Source organism: Nycticebus coucang, chromosome 6, assembly GCF_027406575.1.
Source record: "Nycticebus coucang isolate mNycCou1 chromosome 6, mNycCou1.pri, whole genome shotgun sequence".
NCBI classification, from domain to species: domain Eukaryota; kingdom Metazoa; phylum Chordata; class Mammalia; order Primates; family Lorisidae; genus Nycticebus; species Nycticebus coucang.
The window spans coordinates 132610029-132631347 of NC_069785.1; the positions used below are offsets into that span (position 1 = coordinate 132610029).

The 21319-nt window shown below is 49.9% G+C and overlaps 1 protein-coding gene across 5 annotated transcripts in view; it reads right to left on the bottom strand.

Annotated features, from left to right (window-relative positions):
* LOC128588282 (neurotrimin) overlaps positions 1-21319 on the bottom strand; it is a 957145-nt gene that overhangs the window by 187240 nt on the left and 748586 nt on the right. For all 5 annotated transcript variants that reach the window (XM_053595012.1, XM_053595011.1, XM_053595010.1 and 2 more), the window contains exon 3: positions 787-1019. In XM_053595012.1, the coding sequence (XP_053450987.1) occupies positions 787-1019 (233 nt within the window). The remainder of the gene's footprint in view (positions 1-786; positions 1020-21319) is intronic.

Genomic DNA, 21319 nt, shown 5'->3' on the forward strand with positions numbered 1-21319 from the left:
ACTGTTCCCATCTTACAGACAGAGAACCCCAAGGCGCAGAAATAACTTAAATTCTCTCAGCTAGAATGCAGCCGGGTCGGACTCTAAGCTCTCATTCACTACCTAGGGAGGGGTCCGCCTGGTTAAATGTGTCTGAATGCCCCCAGGACCAGTTCTGCTTGTGGGAAGAAGTGAGCACCATTCCCAGAGGCTAAGAAACAAGACAGCAGAACAAAGAAAAACGCAAAAAATCAAAATAAGCAAACACACGAGCCCCGGGAGCTGGGCTTGTGGGGTACACAAGTAGCAGCGAGAATTGGGGTACAAATGGGATGGGGAGAGCCAGACGCAGCTGTGGAAGGGGAAGAGGGGTATCCAAAACCCTGGGCTCAAAGGTGAGAGAAGTATCAGTACGCTGGATGTAAGGGGGTGCTTGGAAAAGTTACAGCTGGGGGAAGTGCCCAGAACATTCCAGTTGGCTCTGCATTCTTTCAAGGCTGGTCTAGGGCATGTGCTGCCAAGGGAGCATGAGAATGCCTGTCTTAAAATAAAGCAATCTTGGAGTTGGATGAAATCTTAAAAAGAAAAAAAAATTAAGGGACAAAAATGCCAAGGAAAGCAATAATTAAAAGAAAAATTTCTGAGAAAACACATTATTGTAACAAAAGCGAACAAAAAATCCTAGTCCCACTCGATGGACAAATAATTGGAAAATTCAGCCTCTAACTGCAACATAACAATCACAAAGAAAAATTCATCACACAGCCTTTCCCAGCTGGCCCATCAGCCAGGCCTCCCCCCACCTACCTTGTACAATAAGGTGGACCCGGGAGGTCTTGGGGTGGTTGTCTGTCTGCACGGAGCAGGTGTACGGGCCCTCGTCATACACATCCACATTCTGGATCTCAATGCTGTACTGGGTCTGCGTGTTGCTCAGGAGGACCACACGGGGATCCAGGCACCACTTGTCATTCCCGGCATAGAGGATGGTGCTGCGGTTTAGCCAGGCCACCCGGGTGACCCGGTTGTCAATTGTGCACCTAAAGAGAAGAGCAAACAGAAAGATCAAGGGACCGGAGAAAAGATGGGAGGCTTTGGAGCAGAGTCTTCATGAGTAGGCTAAGATGTCTTGTCACCACACCTTGTCTCTCCTTTGTCTCCCCCAGGACACACACACAATTTACTTGCTTGATTTGTCAGCTGTGCACCTTGCTAGAATCCTTACAGGATTATAGCCTCAGAACACCGGCTGTCTCAGACTTCTGGGTCTTGAGCAGATCAGTGATTCTGAAACCATCCGCAAACTCAGGACTTACTTTAAATAACTCCCCAGGTGTAACCTGGAAGCATAAGCCCGTTGAATACTGCTGGCCTTCCCTCTGCTAAAGGATTCCCGTGATGTGGATAATCTATCACACCTCTATCTAGCTATTTGGGGTGTACTAAGTCATTTAACACGTGTAACAACTCTATGAGGAACGTTCTATCAGAAAAGGAACAGAAGAACTGAGAAAGTAAATAACCCTCCGAGTCACAAAGTTAATATATGCTAGATCAGAGACCCAGCTCTCAACTGCTAACCGTCATTCTTCTCATCTTGGAACAGCGAATTCCCACAGGAGGCTCCTGAAGTCAAAACTAAATATGGACCATCACCGTTGCTATTTATCATCATTCCACCCAGGGGCAGAGGTGTACAATAACTGCTAGACTAAAGGCATTTTCTGAAATCTCAAAACTGCATGTGTAAAAATAGACTTTCTTTTTATTTTATTTTTGCATCTGGAGTCCTCAAATTGTGGAAGCTCCCTTCTCTTTCCTACACTTTCAAATTTCTCAGCAACTGTTGCCAAGTCCTCATCAGATCTTTCTGTCTGTATTCATTTCTCTCTCTCGCTACACCAAGTGTGTTCTATGGCCTTGAGGCAAATTCACAGTGTCCTGCGCCTGACTCCAAAGCTGGAAATAGCAAAATAGCACAGAATGGAGAATGATGCTCCAAGGCACACGTTCTTCCGCAGTGAACAAGGCACTTTGACATTCTCACGGTCTCATTTGATTTTTGCAGTAAATCTGTGAGGTAGAGGCTCTTACCTATTGTTTACTTTAAAGATCAGGGCTCTGGGGTTCCAAGTGGTCTGGTGACTTGTCCAAGAGAGCTAAGAATGCTAAAGTTGGAGCTCTCAGTCTGGTCTTCTAATTCCTGGTCCTACCCTGTTTCCCCAAAAATAAGACAGTGTCTTATTTTAAGGTGTGCCCCCAAAGATACGCTAGGTCTTATTTTCAGGGGACATCTTACCTTTCCTGTAAGTAGGTCTTATTTTCGGAGGATGTCTTATTTTCGGGGAAACGGGGTAAGTGCATCTCAAAAAGTGCAAAGGTGAATTTTTTCAGGGAGGGAGGGGCAATTGCTTCTATTGGAGTCTCAAAATGGTCCCTGACTATAATGTGTGTGTATCTAGTAACTGCTACTGCACACACCTGCTTCCTCAGACAGTCCCTGTCCAGATGAGACATCCTGAGTGTGTGGCCTTCCTGCTTTATTTGTGCAAATGTCACAGTAGTCACAGTATCACTGCAGGGACACTTAGGCACAGGCGGATGCTTTGCAGAGAGCTCCCGTGGGGAAACTGCCCAACCAGAAACACTTTTGCTCTGGTGTCCAGTAAGTTTTGAGTGGCTTATTGTATTTTCTGGTAATTCAGGAGAGATGCAGGGTCTCTAGGGCATCACTCAGACACAGCATGAAAATGATGAAAGATCTAACCGGTGAAAAATCAGGGGGCTACCCGTGGGCATGGGCCACTTACCTTAGAGTCACATGGGTGATTTGTTACAGACTCTGAGTCTCACCCCACCCCAATCCTACTCTTTCAGAATCTTTGGGAAACCTTGAAATATGAATTTATAATAATATCCTAGTTGGGTCATACACACACTAAAGTTTGAAAACCACTGGTGTACAGTACCCAGCATATAGTAAGATGTTTCCAGGGCCAGCTAAATAATTTGTGGGGCCCAGTGAAAAATACAAACATCCTTTGTTCAAGAATTAGCAAGAATCTCAAAATAGTGAGAGCAGAGCATTAAACCACATATAGGTTCTGATATAAATAAATAAAGCCATGAAGCCAGTTTTGAGTGTAGCTCTGGCTTTACTCTGCCTGTGAGTCACATAGGGATGTTGCCAAAAAGCGGAGGCTGATTCAGCAGGTGTAGGCTGTAACCTGAGAGTCTGCATTTGTAGCCAGCTCTGAGCTGATGACAGTGTTGATGGCCCTTGGACCACTCCTTGCCTGGTGAGTGTCATGTACATTAGCAGTGGCCTCGCACCTGCTGTGCAAAAGTGGGGTCAAAAAGCCAGCAGCATCCCTGTCACTGGGTGAGACCTTGTTGGAAATTCAGAGTTCCAGGCCTCATCTCAGATGTAAAGAATTTGAATCTCCATTAAAAGATGGAGTTTATTGAAAGATAACAGAGACAGGTAAGTGAAAAGAGGGGAAGGGAGCCTCTGGCAGGGAGGGGGGGACTCAAACAGAAAGGGCCCTGGATCTCCATTTGAATAATATCTCCAGGTACCTGAGTACACAGGGTCAGACAGGACGAGGGCGTATTCTCAGCTTTCCTTTCTGGCTTTGAGGACTCTGAGGACACCTGGATAGACTCTGAGTGTGAATGGGAGAAAGAGCAGCCAGTAGGGGCTCACCTGATGCCCACCCGCACTTACACTCCCCGCCGACCTGATGATCATCATCTAGGCTGCTGCTCCTGAAACGTGGATCTGGAATCACGTCAGCAAGAAATCTCTCAAGAAGGACAACACACTTCTCAGCTTGATTTGCCAGTAATATCCCTGGGATATTGCTTATGTTAATAACCTGAAGGGGAGGTCGGAGTAGAACTTGAGGAATTCATGTTCACGGCCAATGTTCAGTGAACATCTCACTATATGCTGGGTACTGTACAAACCCATTATATGCATTATTTTACCTTCTCAGAAACTTGGCAGGGTTCACTATAATAAGAAAACAGTAATAGCCAATTTACAGATGGGTTTCACTGAGGCTAAGAAAGAGTATCCACATTGACTAAGATCGCGTTGACAGTAAACTGCAGAACCAGGATTCACCCAGTTTTATCTTTTTTTAATTAAGTGTTCTTGAGTGTCCTAACAGGGCCTCCCAAAATAACATCTAAATCAGTTGATCTCAAGTCTAACTTGCATCACAATCACTTGGAAGACTTGAGCTAATGGGGATTGCTGGGCCCCAAGCTCCACAGCCTCCGAGCCCACAGGCCAGGCCTCAGAATCTGTGTTTCTGATATAATCCCAAGTGGTGCTTGTGCTGCTGTTCTAGAGACCAGTGGGAGAACCACTAATTTAGACATGTGGTTTCTGAGAGCAGAACAGCAGAGTGAAAGGGCGTTGGAAATGACCCTTGCCTGAAACAATTTGCTATTACTTTACAGGAGAGAACGCTCCTGTAACCAGTCTGTTCTGGGAAGCCAAAGGCAGAGTCCTTTATTTTTTTCTTCCCAAGGCTGAAATCTGACCGGATACCCGGTGAACGGCCACGGTGCAGGAAGTGCTGACCAGCCCACACTGCACTGCTTGAATAATTATTTATGATGGCCACAACGAGGGCGTCTCACAAACTCCCGGTGAATACAAGAGTGCTGTGCTGGGCTTCCTTGTAAGTGTTTAATTATTGGAAATAGATTGAAACAGAAGCCGTCCCGCCAGGGGACACGGCGTCACAGAACCAAAGAGGTTCCTCTGTAGATACACGAACACTCCGAACCCGGCCGACTTCCAGCACGGTATGCGGCCCCTGTGATACACTACTCTGAGAAGTTGGCATAGTTTCAGCTGCAGTTGTGAGCACATCCAAGGTCGTGTTCAGATGTCCAAACTGTCACCGCTGCATATCAGTCTTGCTGAGTCTCCACGGAATTAACGCTGGCTTCTGCAGAGATGGATCACGAAGCGACCTCGGCAGCCCACTCCGTCACTCCTCCTACCTGCCCTGCTCTGTCTGTCCTATTCATCCAGCCTCCACAACAATGCAGAGGACACATTTCTTACCAGGTTAAAAAGAAGACAAGGGAAATGAGCATAATTGCTCTCACCCAGAGCCAAAGCTGTCTGGAGGGGGGAGAACAGCTTCCGACTTTTCCGAGACAGCCCTTAACAGAGTTCTTCTACAAAATTACTCCTCACACATATCACAGCATTTCACCTCCCTCAGGAAGGTGATTCTATAGGATTAAGTAGGAATGAGTAACTATTCCTGACTAATGCAGGTGAGCACGGCTACAGATGACCACTTCTCAGATATTGGGAATAGTCACAGGTCACCACAATGTGTGTCAGGAGAAAGAAAGCGTGAGAGAGGCCAGGCCCGGGCTCACGCCTCTAATCCCAGGTGAGAGAGGCCAGGCCTGGGGCTCACGCCTCTAATCCCAGCACGCCTCTAATCCCAGCACGCCTCTAATCCCAGGTGAGAGAGGCCAGGCCTGGGGCTCACGCCTCTAATCCCAGCACGCCTCTAATCCCAGCATGAGAGAGGCCAGGCACGGGGCTCATGCCTCTAATCCCAGCACGCCTCTAATCCCAGCATGAGAGAGGCCAGGCCCGGGGCTCACACCTCTAATTCCAGCTCACGCCTCTAATCCCAGCACACCTCTAATCCCAGCATGAGAGAGGCCAGGCCCGGGGCTCACGCCTCTAATTCCAGCTCACGCCTCTAATCCCAGTACGCCTCTAATCCCAGCTCACACCTCTAATCCCAGCGTGAGAGAGGCCAGGCACGGGGCTCACGCCTCTGATCCCAGCACACCTCTAATCCCAGCATGAGAGAGGCCAGGCACGGGGCTCATGCCTCTAATCCCAGAACGCCTCTAATCCCAGCGTGAGAGAGGCCAGGCATGGGGGCTCACGCCTCTAATCCCAGCACTCTGGGAGGCCAGGGCAGGAGAGCTGCCTAGGGCCAGGAGTTGGAGAGAAACCTGAGCAACACAGTAAGACCCTGTCTCTACAAAGAAAGAAAGAAAGAAAAGTTAGCTAGGCCCAGTGCTGCTTCATGGCTGTAGCCTTAGCTACCTGGGAGGCTGAGGCAGGAGAATTGCTCAAGCCCAGATGTTTGAGGTTGCTGTGAGTTATGATCATACCACTGTACTCCAGTGTGGGTGACAGAAGGAGGCAGAGGTCCGGGGAAGGAAGGAAGGGAGGAAGGAAGGAAGGGAGGAAGGAAGGAAGAAGGAGAGAAGGAAGGGAGGGGGGGAGGGAAGGAAGGAAGGAAGGAAGGAAGGAAGGAAAACCTTCATGGTCTTTCAGGTTTTCCCCCCACAATGTCAAGATAGACCACTCTCACCCCCATCTCCTCTCTGTCCATCTTGCCTCATATAAAAGAACAGAGGAACAGCCGTTCTACACCTGAGGATTCTGAACTGGGCCCTGGCAGGCCAGCTCCCTTCTGTTCCCCAGTACTTCCCAGACCCAGCACTGGCCGCAAGCCTTCCCTGTTTCTGTGAATGGCATTCCCATCACCACCAGTCCTGCAGCCCTCCCCCCCCCCAGGCATGGGTCACCCACGGACTGCCCGGGGATGTAGCTTTTCCAGCATCCTCACAGAATCCAGATAGATAGAGAGATAGAGATAGAGATAGAGAGAAAGAGAGAGAGAGAGAGAGAGAATATACCTGGGAAGGACATTTGTATCTCATTCCAGTGCTGAGCCACAGTGCCCTTCTTAGCCTACGGGTGTCAGTGGGCCCCTTATTCCTTTCCTGGAGAAGGATCCTTTGCGGAGAAGAGGCCTGTTTATTTGCACCTGGGATTGTTGCGGTGTCCTGCCTGCATCAACATTCAATGTCCAGTTGGCTAAAGGAGCATTCAGGCAAACATGCACTTGCTCGCCCTCGCAGAAGGCCGCCACACCTGTCATTTCCTGCAGCTGCACCTCCTGCTCCCACGCTGTAGAAGTGCAGCCCTCTGTGTCTTTAATCTTGTGCTGATGAATAGTAGCTTTATTGCACTTTCAATAAAGCGGGGCAAGAAAAAAATGATTAAGCAAGCCCAGGAGGTGCCTTGCAGAAAGACAACCACAAAGGTAAGAACTCAGGGCCTGAAGGTACTTTTGCATTTAAGATCAAAAAATTGAGAGAGAAAGATAAGAACCTGGGAATTGGAAGAAAAATAAAGCAAAGGTGTCTGCTTGGAACCTTCTAAAGACAGGCAAAGAGAGTGTTGAAATAGAAGAAAGATAATTGAAGAAAAAGTCTAGGCTTGCCCTCGCTTAAACACACTTGCCTGAAGACCCAAGGTAATAATGGATCCAGACAGTGTATGGTGTGACCATTCCTTCTATCAAATGACCCTTTGGCTGCTTTTGAAAAAGGTAGCACGTCTCAAGCAATGCTTGAAACCACAGCAAAGTGAGCGCTTCCGCCCTTCACAGCGCCTGATCACAATTGCCTCTTATGGCACAGAAATGCTCCGGCTGCCCCCGAGTTTGGTTCCTCGGAGCCTTGGGCGTGTGCCCCACCCCTCTTCTCAAGCATCACAGTGGAACAGGGTGCTGTGATCAGCTCATAAATACCTGCACACAGTTTCGTGAGGTTGGCATGAACATTTGCCCCTATGAGAAAGTGTTCTCTGGGGGAAACCACGAAATCACCAAACCAGGATGCTCTGACCAATTTGTTGAAGATTCAGTATCATCTAGCCCTGCAGTTCTTTATGGTTAGAGACGGCTTCACTAGTGAGGTTGCTAATTTTGACCCTACTGGCTATTTTCTGGGAGCCTAAACTCATGTTGATGTTTACAAAATGGGTTTGGAGCCTGTCAGAGACAGAAACATTCAGCTTATACTTAGTTCATAGTGGTTCTAATCTCCCAATGATTACCGGGTTTGCTTTTCCATGAGAAAATGGATGTGCCTGATGAAATCTTTCCTAGCTTTGAAAATAATAACAGGGCCAGCCATGCCTGGGTAGAAGCAGAAAGCAAGAGAGAAAAACCAGGGTGAGGAAACAAGAAACAAAGAAAAAAAAAAACAGCAGCTGTACACACACTGTGCAGGGAATCCCTCCCTGTGAACAGCTAGTTGCAATCGGAGGGAGAGGAGGTGCAGGGAAAGAGAACAGGCTCTGAAGTCGGAAGGCTGGAATAAAAGTCCCAAGTGGTTCTTGCCCCTTGCGTCTCAGGTAGGTTATTGCGCGTCACTTCAGTTTCACTGCAGTCACCTCCAGAGAAAGTAACTTTCCCTTCCTCTGCGCAGGGTTAATGAGAAGACTGGATTAATGGAACCAGCTATAGAATACATTGCTTCGTACCTTGTAGCAACCCACAAATAATCCCACCGTGTAGTCTATCCTACATACTGGTTTCTTATCTTAGATGTAGATGTATGTTACCCTGCTGACTTGATTGTACGTTCTTTTTTTTTGCAGTTTTTGGCCAGGGCTGGGTTTGAAGCTGCCACCTCTGGCATATGGGGCTGGTGCCCTACTCCTTTGAGCCACAGGTGCTGCCCTGATTATAAGTTCTTGAAAGGCTAGGACCATGCCTTATTTTCTCTCGTGTCCCCATTGCATAAAGTACAACGTCGGGGGGCGGGGTGCCTGTGAGTCAAGGAGTAGGGCACTGGCCCCATATGCCATGGGTGGAGGGTTCAAGCCTGGCCCCGGCCAAAACTGCCAAAGAAATAAAAAAAAGTCAGTACACTCCTAAATATCTGTTGACCAATTATTTTATTAAAATCTATCTTTTACAAACTCCTGAACAGTGAAAGATCCAACAAAGGCCACACTGGGAGGATAACGTCTCTGCATGTCCTCACAAACCCGTGTTCACAAACACAAATGCACATACCTCCCTCCACACCTGGTCACTATGTGGGGGACCCACTGCAAAAGAGGAGGTCCCCTTCCCTTCTCTAATGCCTTAGGGATAAATCATGAAGGATTTGCTTTGTTGACCTCGAGAAAGGTTCTCCCTAAGTACCCCTGCTCATTGGTCTTTCCTGTCCAAGTCGAATAAAATCGCATCATCTCAAAACAAACTGCTGAGTTAGGTGGGCCATGACTTTACTGAAATGAATGGCGCAGCACTTTGATTTCTACCCAGGACAAAAACCCAATACTAATTTAAATGTGGAAGGAAGATTGAGGTTGCTCAATAGGTCATATCACATTTGTAAGTCATAGGTCCCACAAGCCATTTCTTTATTCAATAATTCTGTGTTATAGCCAGGCAATGAGGAACAACTCCAATTGCTAGGAAAAGATAATCTGGGCAATGCAGAATACCTCCTCCTGTCATCAGATCCGAAGACCGCAGGAAAAAGCGGTAGAGTCTTTTTTCCCTAGATGACCAAAGCCAGGAACCTGGAAGATTTCCTTTCCAGTCCTTTCGCTTGTATATGAAAAGTAGTCCAAAGAGAGAGGAGCTTTTGAATCTTTTCATGGAGACCCACATTCCCTAAGGTAGAGAGCCTTGAAGTACTGGGAACAACGTTCCTCCTCACCTTCCGTGATACGAATATTATAGCTCAACTTGACTGAGCCAGGAGATTTCAAAATAGTTGGTGAAATGTTATTTTTAGATGTGCCTGTGAGGGCATTTCTGGAAGAGATGGGCACGCCTCTGTAGATTGAGTAAAGACATTCCCCATCACCCTTGGGGAGGGCATCGGCCAATCCATCAAGGAAACTAACAGAATAAAAACCAAGGAAGGGCAAATTCAGTCTGTTTGAGCTGGGACATTGCCGTCCTCCTGCCCTCGGACATCACCTCCTTTTGCTTCTCAGGCCTTTGAACTCAGACTGTAACAAACAATACAGACATGAGCCAATTCTTACAATAAATCTCTAGATAGATAGATGGATGGACAGACAGATGGACGGACAGATAGATAGATACTGTTAGTTTTGTTTCTCTGCAAAACTCAGAATATTCCACCCCCCACCCCTCCCTGCAGACAACTTCTCACTGTGACTTGAACATGGTGGTCAAGTTTGGGATTCAAGGTCTTCATGTTTGGAATGCTCTTCATTATTGTTTGTTAGACAAAATCCCATGTCCCACCAAGATCAAGTTTAAATATTAGCTCCTATCCCAACTACCTTTTTTTGGGTAAATTTCTTTACCCCCTCGTGACACCTTTATCCCGGCATGTTCTGGGAACGGTTGTCCAGCTCTGCCTTCTCACGATACGTCTGGGAAGGCAGGAAGTATATACCATGTGATTCTCTATTCCAAGGACCCTCACGTGTGACTCTGGGTTACTTTCAGGACAAGATGAATCTTGGTGAGAGTTCAGGCCACTGTGAAGTTTGGACAGAGCTTGCTAAACGGAAATGGGGAGGAGGGTCTGGCGCTTCCAGTAGTGGTGAGGGAAGCACAGGAGGAAAACACAGAGGAGATGGGAAAAAATACCAGGGAGTCTGCAGAAGGATGGAAACGTAGATGGTAGGGAACAGAAGGCTTTGGCTGAAGAGATGCGAACCAGAGAACCTGAGATGAAGCCAGTGAGAGTGTGCACGGCCGTCATGTGGGCTCTGACATCCACTACAGGCTGGCCCTCTCCCCACAACTTCCCATCCCTGGGTCTATGCGATGAAGCCAGTGAGAGTGTGCATGGCCGTCATGTGGGCTCTGACATCCACTACAGGCTGGCCCTCTCCCCACAACTTCCCATCCCTGGGTCTATGAGAGGAAGCCAGTGAGAGTGTGCATGGCCGTCATGTGGGCTCTGACATCCACTACAGGCTGGCCCTCTCCCCACAACTTCCCATCCCTGGGTCTATGAGAGGAAGCCAGTGAGAGTGTGCACGGCCGTCATGTGGGCTCTGACATCCACTACAGGCTGGCCCTCTCCCCACAACTTCCCATCCCTGGGTCTATGAGAGGAAGCCAGTGAGAGTGTGCATGGCCGTCATGTGGGCTCTGACATCCACTACAGGCTGGCCCTCTCCCCACAACTTCCCATCCCTGGGTCTATGAGATGAAGCCAGTGAGAGTGTGCGTGGCCGTCATGTGGGCTCTGACATCCACTACAGGCTGGCCCTCTCCCCACAACTTCCCATCCCTGGGTCTATGAGATGAAGCCAGTGAGAGTGTGCATGGCCGTCATGTGGGCTCTGACATCCACTACAGGCTGGCCCTCTCCCCACAACTTCCCATCCCTGGGTCTATGAGAGGAAGCCAGTGAGAGTGTGCACGGCCGTCATGTGGGCTCTGACATCCACTACAGGCTGGCCCTCTCCCCACAACTTCCCATCCCTGGGTCTATGAGATGAAGCCAGTGAGAGTGTGCGTGGCCGTCATGTGGGCTCTGACATCCACTACAGGCTGGCCCTCTCCCCACAACTTCCCATCCCTGGGTCTATGAGATGAAGCCAGTGAGAGTGTGCATGGCCGTCATGTGGGCTCTGACATCCACTACAGGCTGGCCCTCTCCCCACAACTTCCCATCCCTGGGTCTATGAGATGAAGCCAGTGAGAGTGTGCGTGGCCGTCATGTGGGCTCTGACATCCACTACAGGCTGGCCCTCTCCCCACAACTTCCCATCCCTGGGTCTATGAGATGAAGCCAGTGAGAGTGTGCGTGGCCGTCATGTGGGCTCTGACATCCACTACAGGCTGGCCCTCTCCCCACAACTTCCCATCCCTGGGTCTAGCCACGGGGAAGCAGTGGCAGGAGATGGGGGCAAAGGGGGCCACAGGCCATCTGCCTCCCTCCATCAAAGAGCACAGCCCCTGGCTGGGGACCCCTCCACCCATCCCTCTGTCCCTGGTAGAGCTGTGACCTCCTCCCCTTATCCCTTCAGGCCTACCAGTGTTAACAATGCCCTCCTGTTTCCTGCCCGTAGGTCCTAACTGTCCCTTATAGTTTTCTGACACCTTAGCTGCACCTTTGTAAATAGCCACTGTACTAAACTCTGCTCAAATTACCCAATTTGAGCATGCCATCTTTTCCCTGCAGGGACACTGTTACTGGAAGGTTGTGCAATATGCCCTGTGAAAGATTTTTCCACTTTATTCTGAAGGCAAAGAGCAGCCAGGGAACCAAAATGAAGAACTCCACCCAGGCTACCTCAAAGATGGTTATAAATGACACCAAACTTGAGCTTGTCTCCTTTTCCGCTGGGGTGGGGATGGGGGGGCCTCCCTGGCAGGGAAGAACTGGGAGGAAGAAACAGATATCCAGGAAATGAATCCACCTGCAGCCCCCTGCCATGCCCTGCCTCTGCTTTGTCTCCAGTGCTGTCCCCACTGGCTGGTGTGTGTGTCCAGCCTGCACCTGAGACGGGGCCTCATCCAGTCCCTGGAGCAGGGCCACCGGGCAGGGTATTTGTAGAGGAAACTACTAAATGCTGTCCCAACCAGCCTCCCTTTGCAATTACACAGAGTAAACTGGGAGTCAGATTGTGTTGCCCTGGAAAAGGGGCTATACATACCGTGCTCCTTCCACACCCTGGGCCCGGGGTGGGTAAGGAGGATGCACCCGTGTGTCAGCCCCTGGTAAGGTCAGTGTGTGTGCCCTGCCTGGCTTCACCTCTGAAGCTAGTTCCATCCCCCCTTCCTACTGAGACATAAGTTAACTGCCATCCCTGCCAGCCACAGGCCTGGACTCTACGTCCAGCAACCTCCATATTTAGGCTTGGACATCACCTATAGGGGGAGAACATGACAGGGTAGGAGACCAAAGCCAGGCTTTGGACCAAGTGCAGCTGGCATTTCCCTCCAGCCAGGGCACGTGAAGCCCAGCCCCAGGCTGGCCCGACCAGTCAATATGCAGACTACTGTCCACCTGCTATGCCAGTGACTGTGGATACATCTTACTGTGCATGATGGTGGGAGAAGTGGAAAAGAGAGAAGTCTGGTTCACGGCCAAGAAAACCATAGTCTCTGCTGTGTCGAAACCCTCACAGGGTGCGGGGAGGAAGAGCAGGCAGAGTCGGGTTAGAATTCAGAGTGACCACGGGGACTCTTAGGTTTGAGGTGGGCCTCGTCCATCTTCCAAGTGACCTGGGCCACATACCATTTCAGCTCTTGGTGGTGCCATTGTGCCCAAATGATTGCCCAGGGCCTAGCAGGGAGCAAGGCGCAGAACATCAGTAGGTTGTCGTCCACTGGGGAGAGAGGCCACCAGCTGCAGTGTCATTTCCACTGTATACAAAGAGGAGACCAAGTCAGAACAAGAGAACGGAGCCAACACACAGGCTCTGGAGGCTCCCTGTTCTCTGTCCCTGTCCTGTGACACTCACAGCAGCCTGTCATCCCATCCCATGAGGAGGGCGGGGAAGGGGTCTTCAGGGTCTGGAAAAACAGCACCCAGTAAGACAAGGAAAGGGAAAAATAATTAAGGCAAAAGAGGGAACTGGATGTCCCCACAGAGGTAATCTGAGTGCCATGAGCCCTCGGGGAGCAGGATGCATCCCCCAGAAAGGTGGAGCTCCCTGTGGGCAGAGGATCCCTTTGCTTAGCCTTGAGGCTGCTCCAGATTCCAGCCTGTCCTCAGCTCCTAAGTGGAAGACATTCCCTGGACCATCCCCACCTGTGCAGGGTATAGCAGGAAGTGGGCTCAGCCTAGCCGCCAACCCCCACGCCCCTGTTACTATCTCTGTGCTGCCCATCTCTCTGCCTGCTTCTGCTTCTAACAGTCCAGCCTTCAGCTCTGTGTGGAGGCCTGCCTTTAGGCGATGGCTCCTTTGTGCCCTCTCACAGACAGCCGCAAATGCCTGGGGGCTTGTGCCCCCCAGGGCAGCCATGAGCCACAGTCTGTGTGGAGGGAGACATGAAAGGCCCTGACCACCCTCTCAGGTCTCCACCTGAGCTGAGCCTGCCCTCGGCTTCTCGCCCATCCTGCCTCTGCCCTTTCTCCAAGGACCACTTTCCTAACAACCCCCAGTCACACAAACCCTTCTCTCAAGGCCTGCCTCCAAGCAACCAAAAAAAAGGAAACCCTACCTGTAATTCTCAGCAACCTTTCTGATTAGAAGAAACCCTTCAGGAGAGGGAGTGCTAGGCATGCTAGGGAGTGAAAAGGAGGGCAGGTGCTGGAACAACATAGGCTGCTCTGAAGTGAGGCACCGGGGACAGGGGAAAGTGGGTGGAGTTTGTACCTAAAGGGTGAGAGGTAACAGGGACCATCCTGGCCTAAGAAGAGGCCTCAGAGGGTCAGGCTGAGAACATTTCTGGGTTTCGGGGACACTGGCACCAAGAGGGACACACTCCAGCCATGCTTAGACACTAAAGAGAGACACCTAGAGAAGACTCCTGGCCAGGAGTCAGGGGCCCGGTGCACAGGGACGTGAGTCTAAGGAAGGAGGGGAGCCCTGAACTCACCTCGGGTAAAATCTACACCTGGATGGATGGAGCACAGGTGAGAGGATGCTCTCTCTGGCATAATGTGGTATCTAAGGATATGAATGGGGCTCTGGGAATATGTTTAGGGGTCTGGCCTGACAGTGGACAGAGAACTTCAGGAAGGAAGAGCAGAGTCGGCTCGCAGAGGCCCTAGGATGCCAGGCCGAGGGTATGCTCCTGGCCAGCAGTGAGCTGCTGTTCCAGGGGACTGCAGTGCCCAATTGATAGGAGGAAAATCATCTTTGGAAGCAATAAAGCAGCGTGCAGGTGCAGAGAAGACTGTGGGGACAGGGACAGGGAGGCCAGTCACTGCTAGTAACATCAGAAACACAGACGCCCCACCTTTGCCTTCCCTGGGTGGGGGGCTTGGCCTTCTCAAACATGCTCTGTCTTATTGAGGCCATCAGAAATCTACACAGATATGCTCTAAAGGGGACAGAAGGGGCTGAGAGCAAGGGGTCTTCGTGGGCCTCGGGCCCACTGGGTTATCTTTCTGCACAGCCATCCCTAGGGCTTGTGCTTCTCACTGACCATTCACACCCCACCCCACCTTGCCATCGTCAAAGACGTGGATCAGCTGAAGGGAATTAGATCATGACTGTTTATCCATTTGTTTGACACATGTTTCCTGAGCACCTGGTAGACACACTCAAGGAATTCAATAAAGAGTCGGGCAAGATGGCACAGACGGCATCCTATTGATGAGAAGGGAGGCAGGGCAGACAGGGGCCCGATGTGGGTGCCAGGTGGCTCTCGTGAGATGATACTACCGATGTCATTCAGGAAGCACAGAGGTACTGGGACCCGAGCCTCGTCTATGGGATCAGGGAAGGTCCTGGAGGAGTGGTATTTGTGCTGAGAACTTTACAAATGAGTATGAACTTGGTGCTTGGAGAACCTAAGAAATAACCTACCCGTAAGAAGCCTAGGGTTGGAGCATGGATTTCTTGCCTAAGCCTCAGGCTATTTGGCTATTTACTTCAAGAAAGATTTGGGATGAAACTCAAGATAAAATGATACCATTTTCTGGGCCTAGGAGATTCTAAGAGATTCTGTAATGAACATTCTGAAAGCTTGATGATCTTGATTTTAACAAGGTCTCTACCACCTGGAAGCTGCCGTGCATTAGTCCCTTGTATCGGATCTGACCTCTGCTCACGTGTTCATATTTGAGAGATGCTGTTCCTGCACCCAGTATGTTTGGTGATTTCCATGGAGTCCAGGTAGCCAGGCACTGGTCTGTCTATCTGATCTGCCATGGCCACTCTGAATCCCTGGACTTAACGAGCCTCAGTTTTCACGTGTGTCAAACGGGGAAGAAACAGCCTGTCCCTGCCCTGTTCTTTTAGCTGTAATGAGGGTCGATATGCATGTTGATAGGAAGAGTATTACGGACTCCGTGGGAGCAGGGAGGTGTTCAGGCTTACGAATCTTCTGTGTGAAGATGCCTTTGTCCCCTCTCTTCCTTATTATTTTCCAAGTAACCAAATGCATGCCTCCACCACCACGTTCAACATTACACATTTATTTATTGTGCTTATATGCCTGTGGAGATGCGGTGCTCACTCTTCAGAACAAAACATATTCTTTAGTCTATATTTTAGAAGCTTATGATACAAAGATGATAACAGCTACTTAAATGAAAGAAAGCAGGGGACCTGCCCAGGCAATTGAATGACAAACACCAGATGGTTATAGAAAGAAATAGGCCCGATGTTAACCCTCAGAGTACAATAACCAAAGCTTGCTTTAACTTGCGTTTTCTGCATCTTTCATAATACATTTCCACCTTCCTTCCCCAATTAAAAAAAAAAAAAAGGTAACGCACACTTAGGAGAGGATGTTTTCCTGCGTGGGGGACCACAGCAGAAGGAGCAGGTGCAGCTTTGACTGGGGGTGGCGGAGATGGTGGGGTGAGGCGGTAGGTGCACAAACCAGCCCAGTCAGTCCTGCGGGCACCCAGGCCACATCCTTCCAAAGTAATTTCCTTCAACCAACACTGGGAAAATAATTACCCAAGTCCTTTATGGAAACTCTTGATGTCTTTGGTAATAATCTCTATTAACGGGTCTCTGTAGGAAGGGATTCTAGCTAGGCTGCAGGAAAGCTAGTTATTTTCCTGCATACATTCTCTTCACCTTGAACCTTCAACCACCAGCTCGGATCATTCCATAATCTTTCAATTAGGCCATCTTCTTACCCTCCGGCAGGGAGAGTGGGTGGGCTCTGCTGCCGCCTCTTGCTTCCAGAATTCCTAAACCTCTCCAGCCCAGCCTCTCTGTTTTCCACATGAGCCTTCCCAACAAATCTGTCTGTGAGTATCTTGCCCAAAAGCCCTCAATAGGGAGCTTTAGAGTGAAGCTCTCACAGTTCAGAACCTCACATCAGCATCTCCAGGTCTGGAGTCCTGCTGATCCTCCACCCTCGTTTAGAGGGTGCCGTGCATGGAGGGACACCCAGCTCTGTGCTTGCAAGCCCCCCATGTGGCATGTGCCCCTGTACCTGGACCCACCCTACGCTGCCCCCGTGTCTGGAGAGCCTCCTTGCCACCCGGACCCATCCCCACTCTGCCCCCCTGTCTGGAGAGCCTCCTCGCCACCCGGACCCATCCCCACACTGCCCCCCTGTCTGGAGAGCCTCCTCACCACCCGGACCCATCCCCACTCTGCCCCCCTGTCTGGAGAGCCTCCTCGCCACCCGGACCCATCCCCATGCTGCCCCCGTGTCTGGAGAGCCTCCTCACCACCCGGACCCATCCCCACTCTGCCCCCCTGTCTGGAGAGCCTCCTCGCCACCCGTACCCATCCCCACACTGCCCCCGTGTCTGGAGAGCCTCCTCGCCACCCGTACCCATCCCCACACTGCCCCCGTGTCTGGAGAGCCTCCTCGCCACCGGGACCCATCCCCACACTGCCCCCCTGTCTGGAGAGCCTCCTCACCACCCGGACCCATCCCCACTCTGCCCCCCTGTCTGGAGAGCCTCCTCGCCACCCGGACCCATCCCCATGCTGCCCCCGTGTCTGGAGAGCCTCCTCACCACCCGGACCCATCCCCACTCTGCCCCCCTGTCTGGAGAGCCTCCTCGCCACCCGGACCCATCCCCACACTGCCCCCGTGTCTGGAGAGCCTCCTCACGACCCGGACCCATCCCCACGCTGCCCCCGTGTCTGGAGAGCCTCCTCACCACCCGGACCCATCCCCACGCTGCCCCCGTGTCTGGAGAGCCTCCTCGCCACGACCCATCCCCACGCTGCCCCCGTGTCTGGAGAGCCTCCCCGCCACCCGGACCCATCCACACACTGCCCCCCTATCTGGAACGTGTCCTCAAGTCTCTCCTTCATGCTCCTCCCCTCTCAGGTTGGCACTTACATAGCCCTAACTGGCCGGGACATCTGGCCATAGTAAAGGCAAGGCCTGTGTGTTCTATTCATCTTTCTTGTTTTAATCCTCTCCCTCCCAGACCTGTTGTGCCTTCCATGCCATTTAGTTCATTATCCCAGGCGGTCAGGAAATGCCAGTTGCTCAAAGCAAAGGCACGCTGTAGCCTGTAGCAGGCATCTCTCTTAAACCAGGTGTCTCGGAGACAATAGCTGGCCTTATGCACAGCCCCAGTACTGGAACCTCTCCAGCCGTTCTCCATGGTTACTCACGCTGGGCTGCCAGAGCCTAACGTGCCTGCATCTGTAGCACATGTGAGCCCCTCTATGAGAAGTCACAAAGCCACGTTTTGTGCTCACGAAAGCTTACAAAATGAGAAAAGAGAATGCAGGAGACATTTTATGAAAATGTTCTTAATTAACCAGAAAAATAATAGCTTGAACCTTCCTCACCCACAACAGCATGCAAAGCCCTTTCACATACACAGCAGACCCTCCAGAGCTGCCTACCTCCCCACACTGCCCACCTCCTTATGGTCACCTAATTTCCATAGACTGGACATGCACCACATATGCACATCAGTACAGGAGGCCTGGTTTCTCATGCTGACCACCTCCATATGTTGACCAGTCTGTTGCAATCCCTTGGGTGGTCCACTCACAGAGGTTCTACTGCAATTAACATTTCATGGAGGCATCAAAATAAAGCTGAAGGCAGAGACACATCTCCAATCCCAGATCTAAGACTATAAAATCTGTAGTCGTGGGGAAGTCACTTCATCTCCCTGGGCCTCAGTTTCCTCATATGTACAAGACAATGACGGTGGGAAGGGGGCCCCACTTGTGCAGGTCTGACTGTGTAAGCTCCCACCTTGCTCTCCGTGATCCGTGGAGAGCAGCCGCTCGCTCAGGCTGCTCCCTGTGCCCCCTACCTGCTTCCCTGACCTCTGCTGGGCAGCGCTGTCTGAAACCCTTAGCTGTTCCATTTTTTTTTGCCAACGTGAACAGAGAAGGGACAGGTGAGTTTAAACTAGAAAGGGAAGCAGAACCGGGAAGGCAAAGATGTCGATTACTACAATGCCATAAACACTAACACAGCATTACCACTTATGCAAATCCTTGGGAGAAAGAAAGGTCCAGGAGCGTGCTGTATTTCATCTCAGCAGAACACAGAAGTAAATAGTATTAATTAGACTTTAATGCATGGAGTAAAATTAGCAACAGGATTGCGTTTTGCATTACAACTGTCAAGGGAATCACAAAAAAGTCACAGGGATAAAATGTGGAATCTTTCCCATCCTTCTGCTGTGGCAGCCACATTCCACCCTTCTTAATCTTGCGACTGTAACGTGACTGATGTGGTATTAGCTAGCATCTTCTTACAAAGATAACCTACTCTCGCTTTCAAGGCTCGCTTTCTCGCTTCCTTTTCCCCATCCCACTAATCAACTGAATTCTAGATGCAAGTGGTTTCATCTGTCAAGATGATTTCCTATTACTGGTCACCCCTAGGGATAATAGACTAAGCTCCTCTCTCCTTCTGAGAACATTTAGTGCCGAAGCAAATCTCCTACTCCCAATGACCTAACAGACTCTGGAACTGGGTCCGTCTAATTAAGCCTAGGATGTACTTTAAGTGTTAGCCTCATCATATAACCTGTTAAGAAGGTTCAATGTTCAGCAAAATACCCAACAAGAAAGGGAAAAGGCAACAGAGTTATCTACAGGAGTTGAGATTGTTTTTAATAAAAAGCCTGGGTCACTAGGCACCAGAAAATTCAAGAAAAGGGAGGTGGGTGAAAGAGGGGAGAGGGGAGAGAGGGCAGGACATGGTGGGAGCAGACAGACACACAATCGTTTACAATATTTGGTTTACAATATCGAGGCCTCCTCCACTTGGCACCTCTAGTTTTCTCTCTTTTTAATTCTCCTAATGTGGTCATATAAGCCATAATTTGAAATGACTGGTGAAGGAGGCAACAATTGGGTGTGGGCGCTCCAGAAAAATAATAGCAATAACAGTAAAAATAAAATTTCTATTTCCTGACAAGTCTTTCAAGACAGGACTGCAAAGCAGTGCACACAGGAGGCTGGAGATGAGCCGCAGATGGCCGTCCTTCTAGAGAGGCACGAGAAACCACCTGAGGTCTGCCTTTAGGAAGAACCCCATCTTGAAATACATCCCTTCTCAAGCGTCAGAACCTGGAGGGTATCAGCAATTGGATCGAGTTTCCCAGAGTTCTGAGATACAGGGACACTGGAGGTTGTCAAAACCTGGACTCCTGGGAGTTGCTTGCAGCCCCCTTGTTATCTCTCCTGGGGATAAACCACGTGCAGCACAATCAATACACGTGCAAGGTGCTGGAAAACTATCACCTACGTCTATTCTCACACCGTCATTTGGAGGCTCAGTAGGAACAACACAGACACAGTTGGCATGCATTCTACAACACTGCTCTTTCTAAAAATGCGCACAATTTTTGAAGACCCAGTCCCTATACAACCACCTTTAACTTTTCCTCTGGAATATATGACCAATAGACTCCACTCTGCCCAGTTCACCCAGACAGACATGTTGCTTTTGCAAAGCATACTTTTCCAGGGTGCTTTTGTTGTTTTTTGTTTGTTTTAAGACAGAATCTCCCTATGTCACCCTCAGTAGAGTGAGGTGGCATCACAGTTCACAACACCTCAAACTCTTGGGCTTAAGCAATTCTCTTGCCTCAGTCTCCCAGTACCTGAGAATGTAGGCGCCGGCCACAAAGCCTGGCTGTTTTTGTTGTTGCTGTTGTCATTGTTGTTTAGCAGGCCCTGGCCGGGTTCGAACCCATCAGCCCACTGACCTTCTGGGACCAGTAATGTCCCATACTGTCCAAGGTGATTTCTGACCTTACCAGATCTCTGTACCTGTGTGATCTCCTGGCAAGTTAAGTTGGTCGGCTGAGCGACTCTGCCCACACCTGTCACCCACTAGAAGATTCTTTGTGGCTCCTATCTTTGTCTGAAGGCAATACGAATCTAAACAGCCTGGGGACAGTTCACGGTGAGCAGAGGAAGGTCCCAGGAGAGGCACATCAGATGTTCTGCTCTCCGAGGTCCCTGGACAGTTTCTAAATTCTACAGTTGAGAAAGCAGGCAGAAGTAGCAACAGTTGAGGTGTAACATTTTACAGGCACATTCAAAAAGACTTTTGTTATCTGTGGGACACTGTGTTGAAAGTGCTTTATTATTTGGTTTGTGATAAATGATTAGTAAACATGTTTATCAAAATTAAAAAAAAAACATGGGTGGCGCCTGTGGCTCAAAGGACTATGGTGCCGGCTCCATAAACTGGAGGTGGCGGATTCAAACCCAGCCCCAGTCAAAAACTGCAAAATAAACAAATAAATAGATAAATAAAATAAAAATAATTTTAAAAAACCCACTAAAACCCTTGTAGAGAAACTTTAATTAGATTCACATACTCCAGAGACTGGGAAATCTGAGAAGCACAGATCCTAACGGGACCTGGTGTGCCGCCTGCCACCCAACGCCCTTCTCTACCAATTCTTCACCCAGCCCGCTGCCCTCCGATTGCATCTGCAA